General features: G+C 44.1%; 1 protein-coding gene across 3 annotated transcripts; it reads left to right on the forward strand.

Moving 5' to 3' along the window:
• Window positions 1-847: 847 nt before the first annotated feature.
• LOC122443831 (acyl-coenzyme A thioesterase 1-like) lies at window positions 848-7,826 on the forward strand. 3 transcript variants are annotated; one of them, XM_043472502.1, is made up of 3 exons: window positions 848-1,562; window positions 4,533-4,735; window positions 6,858-7,826. In XM_043472502.1, the coding sequence occupies exons 1-3, from the start codon at window positions 926-928 to the stop codon at window positions 7,464-7,466; spliced, it is 1,449 nt and encodes a 482-aa protein (XP_043328437.1). In that variant the 5' UTR covers window positions 848-925; the 3' UTR covers window positions 7,467-7,826. The 3 variants fall into 3 exon arrangements, with proteins under 3 accessions (XP_043328437.1, XP_043328438.1, XP_043328439.1); XM_043472503.1 differs by having other exon boundaries at window positions 848-1,511; XM_043472504.1 differs by lacking the exon at window positions 848-1,562 and adding an exon at window positions 1,811-3,872.
• Window positions 7,827-12,201: the final 4,375 nt, after the last annotated feature.

Below are 12,201 nucleotides of genomic sequence, written 5' to 3' on the forward strand. Positions count from 1 at the left end.
TGGGGACTTAATTTGCTCATAAGTTTCCTGTTTCTGAGACTCCTGTGCACAAAATATACTGAGAAGTATCCCACAGAACGGTTACAAAAGTAATTAGAGCAAAAGGCAGTTGTGACTATTTGAATCTAGGCAAAAAGTCTCCTCTGAGAAGTTCATGGAGGTGGCTTTTATTAGGAACAGAGGCAAACAGGTTTTGTGGCCTTGAAGCTTATATAGTTTCCAAGTTTCTCTAACAGAAAGCATGTACATTCATGAATGTACAATCAAGTACAAGACCTTAGAAGGGGTCTGCAGTTAAATTTCATAAAAAATTCACCACTGGATGGAATCGACAGCTTAAGAAAAAGTGGGAAAAGGTGAGAAGTCCAGGGTGACAGGGAGATAATGTTTGCCTAAAAGGAGCAACAGGAGACTCCAGAAAACAAAATAACAACTATCACCTCATTGAGCTATTTTTACACTAACTCATTTGAAAAGACCTTGATGCTGGGAAAGATTGAGGGCAGGAGGAGAAGGGGACGACAGAGGATGAGATGGTTGGGTGGCATCACCGACTCAATGGACATGAGTTTGAGTAAGCTCCGGGAGTTGGTGATGGACAGGGAGGCCTGGCCTGCTGCAGTCCATGGGGTTGCAAAGAGTCGGACATGACTGAGCGACTGAACTGAACTGAAGGAGGGTAAGATCACAGAGCTAGTAAGATGTCAGGCCCGTTAGTTGTGGAATGGTGTGGAAAAATAAGTATATACACAAATAATATACAAGCAAAACACCATAGTGCACATTCTAAAAGAAAAGACCTAAGATTTGTTGTTGTTCAGTCTGCCAATAAACTGGCTTCCGCTAGAGAAGCTGTTTCTCTAACCGGTTTCTAACTTTCTTCACAGCCGTCTTCAGTTGATCCCAGATCTGAAGAAGGTGCAAAATGGTGGTCTCCTCTCAGGCTCTCCTGAGACACTTTGGATTCTGCCGATGGGGCCCGACGCGCTGGGTGCAGCTGGCAGGACCTCTAAAGCTGAGGACTGGTAACCCAGTCTCTTGGACCACTGTCCGGTTGGTGACGACCGTGACTCTGGAGCCGGCGGGCCGCTGCCGCTGGGACGAGCCCGTGCGCATCGCTGTCCGCGGCCTGGCGCCGGGGCAGCCGGTCACGCTGCGCGCGTCCCTGCGCGACGAGAAGGGCGCGCTCTTCAGGGCCCACGCGCGCTACTGCGCCGACGCCGCCGGCCTGCTGGACCTGGAGCGCGCGCCCGCGCTGGGCGGCAGCTTCGCGGGGCTCGAGCCCATGGGGCTCTTCTGGGCTCTGGAGCCCGAGAAGCCCTTGCTGCGCCTGGTGAAGCGGGACGTGCAGACGCCCTTCGCCGTGGAGCTGGAGGTGCTCGACGGTCACGAGCCCGAGGCCCAGCGGCTCCTGGGCCGGGCGGTGCACGAGCGCGACTTCCTGGCGCCCGGGGTGCGGCGCGAGCCGGTGCGCGCGGGCCGGGTGCGCGCCACGCTCTTCCTGCCGCCAGGTGAGCCGTCGGCATCCGCAACTTCATCTGTCCTTGTGCGAGAGGAAGGCAGTAAATAGGTAGCTCAAAACACGGAAGGTCCGTGGGGCCTGAAACAGGAATGGAGGAGGCAGCAGAGGATGGGATAGTTAGATAGCGTCACCCACTCAATGGATGTGAAGTTGAGCAAACTCCGGGAGATAGTGGGTTTCCCAGGTGGCGCTAGTGGTAAAGAGCCTGCCTGCCAATTCAGGAAACAGAGATGCGGGTTTGATCCCTGGGTTGGGAAGATCCCCTGGAGGAGGGCATGGCAATTCACTCCAGTCGTCTTGCCTGGAGAATCCCCATGGACAGAGAAGCCTGGCGGGCTACAGTCCATGGGGTCGCAAAGAGCCAGTTACGGCTTAACAACCAAACAACAAAAACAGCATGAAGGAGGGTCTCTTGCTATCCACTGGAGATCTTCTGAACTGTCAGTTAATTTTACCATTTCATAAAATGCAACCGGCCAATGAAAAAGTGAAAAAAAAAAAAAAAAAGACAAAAAAAACTTATCCTCATTAGGAATCAAGGAAATGCAAAACAAGACTACACACTACATTAAACATCCTCAAAATTTAGAAGTCTAACATTACCAGTGTTGGACCAGTATGTGGAAGAAAAGGAACTTGCATACACTGCTAAAAAACAAACACAGTTATTCATCTACTCTTTCTTAAATCTTAATACTGTGGAAGTTAGAAGCAAAGTTGTAAAACTGAAAAACTTTAGAAAGAAAACTTTAAATCTGCCTGCCAATGCAGGAGACATGGGTTTGACCCCTAGTTTGGGAAGATCCCACATGCTGCAGAGCAGCTAAGCCTGTGCACCACCACTATTGACCCTGTTCTGTGGAGACTGGGAACCCCAACTCCTGAGTCCTGGCACCACTACCCCTGAAACCCACACACCGCAGAGTCATGCTCAGCAACAAGGGAAGGCACTGAAATGAGAAGTCCTCGCACCACAGCCAGAGAGTAGCCCTGGCTCTCTGCAACTAGAGAAAAGTCGGAGCAGAAACAAAGACCCGGCCTAGTCAATAAATAAACAAATAAAATTAGAACAATATAAAGTACTTGCCTTATAATTATTCCTTAAAATTTGTACATTATATACAAATTTTTAATGTAAATAATGAAAAGGTGAAATAACTAGAATCATACACGGTAGGTAGCTTTTTGGGCCTAGGATAACACATTTGAGATTTATTCTTTTTGCTCCATATGTTGGTAGCTGCTGCTTCTTGTGTCTTAGAAGTTTCCCATTAAACGGATGTGCCAGTTTGTTATTTCATTTGCCTTTTGGAGGATATTTGAGTTCCAAGACTTTGGAATCACTGCAAACACACATCCAAGTTTTTGTGTGACCACAAATTTTCATTTTTCTTGAAAATGAAATACCTGGGAGTGAGATTGCTGGGTCATAACTTATGTTTGACTTTATAAAGTATGTTTAACTTTATAAGAAGTTGCTCAGTTTTTTCTCAAAGTGATTGTATCAATGTGTATCCCCACTGTTGCCCTTAAAAATAAAAGGTAGTTACTTGGCTAGTAAAAAATTTGTTAATTTGGAAATAACAGAGAATTACAATTTGGGACAAGCAAGACATGACAAAAACCATAGGCAAACCCAACAAGCCAAGAAGAGGGAAGTTATTTAATAGAGAAAAAGGAGGAAGGTGGGAGGAGTTGTTTTGAACAAAAGTCCATTGGCAAAAAGTGACAGTTTAGGGTGATGGTGGTTTCTCACTGGCTGAATTCTTGGGGTAGTCAGTTTCTGGGAGGGGATGCAATGTACATCTTTTTTTGTTGGGACCTGTGACTGATGATTCTTTCCTGTTAATGATTCTTCTGTTGTGATTTGTAATTGACAATCCTTCCTAAAATTGATGTGGAGTGGTACTGCTGAGAGCTCCCCTTCTGTCCTCCAGATCCATTATGAGGTTCCCTTTTATTAATTTTCACACTACCGGCAATGTGTAAAGCATCCAGTTGTTCCACATCCTCACTAGCATTTGGCATTGTCAGTTTGGGAGGGGGTGCAGAAGAGGGCAGTGATTTTGCTGTTTTCATTGTAACTGGTTTTTTAAAGTATTTATTTATTTCACTACACTGGATCTTAGTTGCAGCCCGTGGGATCTTCACTGTGTCATTCAGGATCTCTCCTTGCGGTGCATGGACTCTCTAGTTGTTGCTCTTGGGCTCAGTACTTGCAGCACATGGACTTAGTAGTTGTGGTGTGGGGGCTTACTTGCTCCTCAGTATGTGTGATTATAGTTCCCCGGCCCATGATGGGACCCTGTCCCCTGAATGCAAGGCAGATTCTTCGCCACTGGACCACCAGGTAAGTCCCATCTGTAACTTATTTTTTTATTCTTTTTGTTTTTTTGGTTGTACTGGGTCTTCCTTGCTGCTTTGTTGCTTTCTCTAGTTGCATTGAGCGGGGACTACACTTCGTCCTGGTGCTCGGACTTCTTGTGGAGACTTCTCTTGTGGAGCACAAGCTCTAGGGTTCCTGGGCTTCAGTGGTTGTAGCACTCCGGCTTAGTAGTTGCAGCGGCATGCAGGCTTTAGGGCGTGAAGACTTCAGTAGTTGCAGCACTCCGGCCCTAGGGGGCGGGCTTAGTAGCTGTGGCACAGGGGCTTAGCTGCTCTGTGGCCTGTGAGATCTTCCCGGACCAGGGATGGAACCAGTGTCCCCTGCATTGGCATTGGCAGGTGGATTCTTATCCACTATACCACCGGAGAAGTCCTGTAACTGATTTTTACTCACAAAAATAGTACATGCTCTTTGTAAAACTCTGTGTGGCTTTGAGGCCCTGGGTATAGAGGGGAATGTGGGTTTAGCCTGTGCCACAGTCTGGACCTTTGAAGACCTGAGTTGTTTAGCATTTCTGATTGTCAACAGAAAACTCTGACATCTCCAAATAGGCAAAAATGGCTTTTGCCACCACTAAAAAGAGTTTCAAGTATCGTTTAGTCTTGTGTTTTCTTTCTTTTCAAGAACCCGGGCCCTTTCCTGGGATTATGGACATTTTGGGAGCTGGAGGTGGCCTTCTGGAATATCGAGCTAGTCTGCTGGCTGGGAAGGGTTTTGCTGTGATGGCGCTGGCTTATTACAACTATGAGGACCTGCCCAAGAGCCTGGAGAACCTCCACCTGGAGTACTTCGAAGAAGCTGTGAACTACCTGCTTAATCACCCTCAGGTTGGAACTTCTCTAGTTTCATGTTCTACATATCAGTTCTCCTTCTCTGAAAGTCTCTTGGTTTTCACAGAATTTGACCAAATTCTTGACAGCCATTCTCTGCCCCCAACACACACTACCTTTCATAGTTACTTTTCCCAGAGAGTTTCCATGCAATTAGATATTACTGCTAGGTTTCCTGCTGGTAAAGGTGTCCTGGTTGAAATTATGGAATTTTATATTCCAGTATTTTGTAGTATTTCATTACAAGCCCAAACACATTGAGAACCCTGGGTTTGACCCAAGAAGTTGAGGAAAAGGGGAAGGAGATCACTGTCTCCAGTTTAAATGTTTGTGTTTAACAAACCTCTCCTTAATGTGCCCATCTGAGAGCAGAGTATTCAGTTTTAAGGAGGTACCTGGTGGCAAAGAACCTGGCTAATAGGAAATAGAGGTTTGGGATATCAGAGGAATAGAAGATGAACCTTGCTTATTTTATAATTCAATCAGTGTTCAAGGTGAATAGAACCACTGGAGCTCTTAGAAAAGGTGGCGGGGTGTATTGGAACCAGCACAATATGTTTGATAGAGAAAAGTTAAATGTGAGATTTCATCTTGCCACTTAACTAGCTTAATGACCTTGGGGCCTGTTTCTTCCTCTCAAAAACTGAGATGACAATAATATCCCATTTCCAGTGTCTTTATGAGAAATGAATGGTTGAAATCAGTTAAGGGTGCCCTTGTAGAAACCATGAAAAAAAAAAAAAAAAAAGACTGCTGTTTGAAGGTCAATCAAAAGGCCATTTATAACAGAAGTGTTTGGTGGTTGACAAGAGCAGTGCTTATGGAATAGGGCAAATTACCCTGGAGGGGACTGAGTAGTGAATAAAGAAAGAAAATAAGTCCAAAGATTCCCACAAGTTTTTCTGTGAAGGGAGTAGAAACTAGGTCAGAGTGGATTTGAGGTCAAGAGACTGTTAAAATGCAAGAGGTACTAGAACTAAAATTTACCTAGAGTTAAAGTGTAAGAGGTACACCGATGGGGATGAACCAGTAGAGAAGAAAGTCACAAAGGAAAGAGAGAGGAAGTCATTGCAGGAGCAGAGTCACTGAGGATGAGAGTGGATGAGATCCCAAGGACAAGCAGAGGGGTGGCCTTGGAGAAGAACAGAGCTACTTAGGAAACAGGAGGGAAGCAGGGAGCTTGCTTCATGTGGAACTAATCACACTTGGAAGGGGAAATGAGGACAAGTTCCTTCCTGATAGCTTCTGTTTTCTCCATGAAGCAGGATGGGATGAAAGTGATGGGGAATAAGGCTTAAAGGGGCTTACAGATGTAGGAGACAAAGTGAAATGGTCTTTAAGAGAAGTGGAAAGCAAACATCAGTGATGTGTGGCAGGACTAAGGGCCAGTATGGATGTTTATTTGAAATTTGTGGTCATGACATGAAAGTAAGTTGTGTCAACACAAGTGTGTATTTTTTTCTGTAGCAGTGTTCATTTGCACAAATGCAGGCCCCAAGGAAGTGAATAATAAGTGCATTTAACTGAGGTTAGAACTTTTTCAGGCAAGTATGACCAATTAAAGTAGTTAACAGTGTTTGCAGGAGAGTAGAAATAATGATGAAGCTTGAAATCTAAGCTGGATGAGGTGGGAAGTGAGAACATGAGAAGGCACTGATGGTGAAGAAATGGTGGTCAGAGTCTCAAAGAGGTGGCAGTGGGCACCACTAGAATGGCTAAGCTGGAGGTAAATAGGAGGGTGATTAGAGAGTAGAATGCTTGAAGCTGAGATCTTGGAGATGATATACTTACTGATGACTCAGTTTAGGTTATGACAATGGGAGTGTGTATCTTCAGTGGGAGAGAGAAAAAGATCACTGGAGGTTTGGAGGTCAAGGGACTGTGAGGCCAAAGTATTCAGTTCTCATCCACTTGGTTGTTGAAGACACCAGGAATGGTGATGGAGAAATTGCAGAAAGCAAGTACAGAGGAAGGTAGGCCAGTATCTCAAGGCTGCAAACCTTGATAACTGGGAGAGCCCAGATTCAGGCTCAGTTCCCCGACTCTCAAGTCCAGGCACTACTGGCCACACTGCACCGTTCATGGACTCATTCTCCTTTTCCCTTTGACCTTTTCTCAGGTGAAGGGTCCAGGAGTTGGGCTGCTTGGGATTTCAAAAGGAGGTGAGCTCTGCCTCTCCATGGCTTCCTTCCTGAAGGGCATCACTGCAGCCGTCATAATCAATGGCTCTGTGGCTTCTGTCGGTGGAAACTTACACTACAAAGGTGAGATTCTGCCACCTGTGGGTTTCAACCAAAATCGAATCAAGATGACTAAAGATGGCTTTGTAGACATTGTGGAAATCCTGAACTGCCCTTTGGAAGGACCTGACCAGAAGAGCTTCATTCCTGTGGAAAGGGCTGAGTGCCCCTTCCTGTTTCTTGTGGGTCAGGATGACCACAACTGGAAGAGTGAATTCTATGCTAATGAGGCCTCTAAACGCTTGCAGGCCCACGGGAAGGCAAAACCCCAGGTCATCTGTTACCCAGGGACGGGGCACTACATTGAACCTCCTTACTTCCCCCTGTGCCCGGCTTCCCTGCACACCTTAGTGGGCGTTCCTGTCATCTGGGGAGGGGAGCCCAGGGCTCATGCCAGGGCCCAGGTAGATGCTTGGCAGCAGCTCCAGACTTTCTTCCATAAACACCTGGGTGGGGATAAGGGGCCAAGCTGTGATCTTTTATGCTAATCTATCCTGGGAATAGCTGCCACATTAGTGTGTATGTGTAGTTTTTTCTTTTCTATAATTACATTTTCCCCCTTCAATATTAAAGTGAATTCATTGAGAATTTTTCAAGATTTTTATAAATTCCATACTTTTTCAGTTGTTTGGGAAGAGAATGATTCTACAGACACCACAGCAGGTGGAGAAAGCATACCCTTTAAAACCTAACAACACATAACTGACAAGGCTTTAGTTCTGAAAGGAAGAATTGTACAATTGCTGCTGGGTAGTTTCTTGAATCAATTATACTTGAATTTGTATAATAATTTGTTAATAAGTGATTCTGCTATATATGTATAAAAATCATATAAAATATCAAAAATATTATCAGACTGAGTGTCTCCTTTAAGAATGAAAGTGAACATTTTAGCTGTAAATTAGTAGCTAGATTACTACTTAGTAGTAGTTTTTCTTCTGTCCCACTGTGAGGCAGATGTCATCTCCATTTTACAAGACTCAGAAAAATTTTTGCATGGTGCCTGTAGAGCTGGGGCTCAGTATCCCCACATCCAGTTTCTTCTCTCTTTGTTAAGCTCATCCATGCTCTCTGCAGGGTAACAGCCCCAGCCACAGGGAAAGGAAGTGGCTCTTCTTTCTTCTCCCTAAGTTTTCAGTGGATTTCCTGGAATTGAAGTGTAAGGGTAGGGGTGGTTTCAGGGCACTAATGTTGAAAGTGTAGATCTGGAACAATGTTTAACTGTGGCTTTAACCTAGTGGTACAGATTTGCAGGAGCTGACAGGCAACTCAAAATGCCTACACCCCTTCCCTCGAATGTTAACAATGTGTGTGTGATTTGCCCTCCTCCTTCCTCTTTCCTATCTTTATGTCTCTCTTTCCACCACTTTCTGTAAATAGCATGTTCTATGACAGTTGAAGAAATCTCCAGTTAACCAAGCTGGAGAATCCAGCTTCTCTAGAAATTCTGGGGCTGACATGAGTGATAAAAAGCATCAGAGACTTGGCAGCTAATGAATGACCAAGTCAAATCTATAGACCAAGTATTTCAAATGACACAGAGATGGTTTCCTCTTCAAATTATTTTGCAATGGAGGAGGTAAGAAAAGGGGGAATACAGATGCCACAGGCATGCCTTATGCAGGGGACCAGTGAAACTACCTACTATTGAGTAGAAAATTAGAAAAGAATTCAGAGAGATATGGCTTTTGATATGGGTCTTAACTGATTGGATTTCTTTATTTTTTTCTGAATCTAAAGTAATAAAAATTCATAGGAAACTTGGAAAATAGAGACAGTTATTCAGTAGAAAAGGAGTTGCATATAATCTGTTTACTAGCAGATAGTGCACTTTGGAAAACTCAGCAGTGGCCACAGGACTGGAAAAGGTCAGTTTTCATTCCAATCCCAAAGAAAGGCAATGCCAAAGAATGTTCAAACTACCACACATTTGCACTCATCTCACCTGCTGGCAAAGTAATGCTCAAAATTCTCCAAGCTAGGCTTCAACAGTATGTGAACTGAGAAATTCCAGATGTTCAAGATGGATTTAGACAAGGCAGAGGAACCAGAGATCAAATTGCCAACATCCACTGGATCGTAGATAAAACAAGTAGAATTCCAGAAAAACATCTACTTCTGCTTCATTGATTGTGGTAAAGCCTTTGACTGTGTGGATCACAACAAACTGTGGAAAATTCTTAAAGAGATAGGAATACCAGACCACCTTACCTGCCTCCTGAGAAACCCGTATGTAGGTCAAGAAGAAACAGTTAGAATTAGACATGGAACAACAGACTGGTTCCAAATTGGGGAAGGAGTATCAAGTATCAACAGTATACATCAAGGCTGTATACTGTTACCCTGCTTATTTAACTTCTATGCAGAGTACATCATGAGAAATGCTGGGCTGGATGAAGCACAAGCTGGAATCAAGATTGCCAGGAGAAAGATCAATAACCTCAGATATGCAGATGACACCACCCTTATGGCAGAAAGTGAAGAGGAACTAAAGAGCCTCTTGATGAAAGTGAAAGAGGAGAGTGAAAAAGTTGGCTTAATACTCAACATTCAGTAAATGAAGATCATGGCATCTGGTCCCATCACTTCATGGCAAATAGTGGGGAAACAATGGAAACAGTGAGAGACTTTATTTTCTTGGGCTCCAAAATCACTGCAGATGGTGACTGCAGTCATGAAATTAAAAGAGGCTTGCTCCTTGGAAGGAAAGTTATGACAAACCTAGACAGCATATTAAAAAGCAGAGACATTACTTTGACAACAAAGGTCCATCTAGTCAAAGCTATGGTTTTTCCAGTAGTCATGTATGGATGTGAGTGTTGAACCATAAAGAAAGCTGAGCACCAAAGAATTGATGCTTTTGAACTGTGGTCCTGGAGAAGACTCATGAGAGTCCCTTGGACTGCAAGGAGATCCAATCAGTCCATCCTAAAGGAAACCAGTCCTGAGTGTTCATTGGAAGGACTGATGTTGAAGCTGAAACTCCAATACTTTGGCCACGTGATGCGAAGAGCTGATTCATTAGAAAAGACCCTGATGCTGGGAAAGATTGAAGGCGGGAGTGAAAGGTTGTTGCTGAACCACGAAAGACACTGGGATTCTTGGCCTCCGGAGGAGAAGAATTCAATCCGGTACCAGAGATGAGGCTTGATGGCTCAGAGCTTTCGTGTAGTAGTTTTATTAAAGTATAAAAGAGATAGAGAAAGCTTCTGATGTGGACATCAGAAGGGGGCAGAAAGAGTACCGCCCGCTAGTCGTTAGCTGGATGTTATATAGCTACTAGCAGTCTGCTAATTAAAGAAAGGAAATGTCTCAAAACTCAGAGAATGGCACCAGGTGAGTCATCCCGGGCCATAAAACGATTGACATGAATCTTGAAGAAAGGCAGATTACCATACAAATATATAGTTTCATTAACATAGATTAGGAGAACAATGTATGAGTGTAACATACTGGTTTATCAAGTTGGTTCTGAGCCTAAATCTGAGCCTTTAGGTGGAACTGACTTGAAGATAGAGTCTAGAGTAAATGCAGAGTACATTAACATAGCTCAAGACAAACATTTCCATAAGAAAAATGCATTGGTTAGCTCAAGGTTTGAGAAAAGTTAAGTTCAGGTAGAAGCAGGTGTCTTTATGGCAACACAGAATTTTAAAAGAAACCTCTTTTTAAATTTGTATAGAGAAGGGGGGAAAATATAACACTTGTTTGTTTCCTCCTGCTGCTTAAGAGAGAGAGAAAAAATGTCTGACGCTTGCAGCCTATTTCCTCCATTTGGAGACCCCTGGCCTTCCTGCCTGTTACCCTCTCAGGAGGAGAAGGTGACGACAGAGGATCAGATGGTTGGATGGCATCACTGACTCAATGGACATGAGTTTGGGCAAGCTACAGGAGTTGGTGATGGACAGGGAGGCCTGGCCTGCTGCATTCCATGGGGTCGCAAAGAGTCGGACATGACTGAGTGACTGAACTGAACTGAACTGAAGAAATAACTTACAGATTTCCTACAATGATGTATGTATTTAAACTACTCAGAAACTGACAGAAGTAAGATAAACAATAAGTGAAGACATAGAAGATATGAACTATATAAATAATTAACTTGATTAGATAGAGTCATAGAGAGAAAGAGAGTAGGAAGCTTTGTTTCCAATAGACAGATAATACATCTTCTCAGTTCAGTTCAGTTCAGTCGCTCAGTTGTGTCCAACTCTTTGTGACCCCATGGACTGCAGCATGCCAGGATTCCCTGTCCATTGCCAACTCCGAGAGTTTACTCAAACTCATGTCCATTGGTCAGTGATGCCATCCAACCATCTCATCCTCTGTTGTCCTCTTCTCCTCCTGCACTCAATCTTTCCCAGCATCAGGGTCTTTTCAAATGAATCAGCTCTTCGCATCACGTGGCCAAAGTGTTAGAATTTCAGCTTCAACATCAGTCCTTCCAATGAACACTCAGGACTGATCTCCTTTAGGATGGACTGGTTGGATCTCCTTGCAGTCTAAGGGACTCTCAAGAGCCTTCTCCAACACCACAGTTCAAAAGCATCAGTTCTTTGGTGCTCAGCTTTCTTTATAGTCCAACTCTCACATCTATACATGACTACTGGAAAAACCATAGCCTTGACTAGACGGACCTTTGTTGTCGAAGTAATGTCTCTTCTTTTTAATAAGCTGTCTAGGTTGGTCATAACTTTCCTTCCAAGGAGTAAGCATCTTTTAATTTCATGGCTGCAATCACCATCTGCAATGATTTTGGGTCCCCCCCCCAAAACCTGCCACTGTTTCTATCTTCTTTTCAAATACTCTTAAGTATTTATAAAACTTGACAATGTTCAGAACATTAAGAAGTAATAAAGTACCAAAAGTACTGTTGACTGAAAAATCCAAACCTGAAAGTTGAGAATTATGTTTTATTTGGTGGACAAAACTGAGGACTTGGGCCTGGGACACAGCCTCTCAACTCTGAGACTGTTCCAAAGAGGTAAGGGAGGAGCCAGGTTATATAGGGTTTCCCTAGTGTCTTAGTTGGTAAAGAATCTGCCTGCAATGAAGGGGAAGACGTGGGTTCAATCCCTGGGTTGGGAAGATCCCCTGGAGAAGGGAATGGCAACCCATTCTAGTATTCTTGCCTGGAGAATTCCATGGACAGAGGAGCCTGGTGGGCTACATACAGTCCATGGGGGTCACAAAGAATTGGACACGACTGATCAACTAACATTT

The sequence above is a fragment of the Cervus canadensis genome, chromosome 6 (genome assembly GCF_019320065.1).
Source record: "Cervus canadensis isolate Bull #8, Minnesota chromosome 6, ASM1932006v1, whole genome shotgun sequence".
NCBI lineage: Eukaryota > Metazoa > Chordata > Mammalia > Artiodactyla > Cervidae > Cervus > Cervus canadensis.

Coding starts and splice junctions, on each gene's coding strand:
- LOC122443831 (XM_043472502.1), top strand. CDS start 926: ATGGTGGTCTCCTCTCAGGCTCTCCTGAGACACTTTGGATTCTGCCGA. Junction 1,563..4,532: donor CCTTGTGCGAGAGGAAGGCA/GTAAATAGGTAG, acceptor TTTCTTTTCAAG/AACCCGGGCCCTTTCCTGGG. Junction 4,736..6,857: donor ACCTGCTTAATCACCCTCAG/GTTGGAACTTCT, acceptor ACCTTTTCTCAG/GTGAAGGGTCCAGGAGTTGG.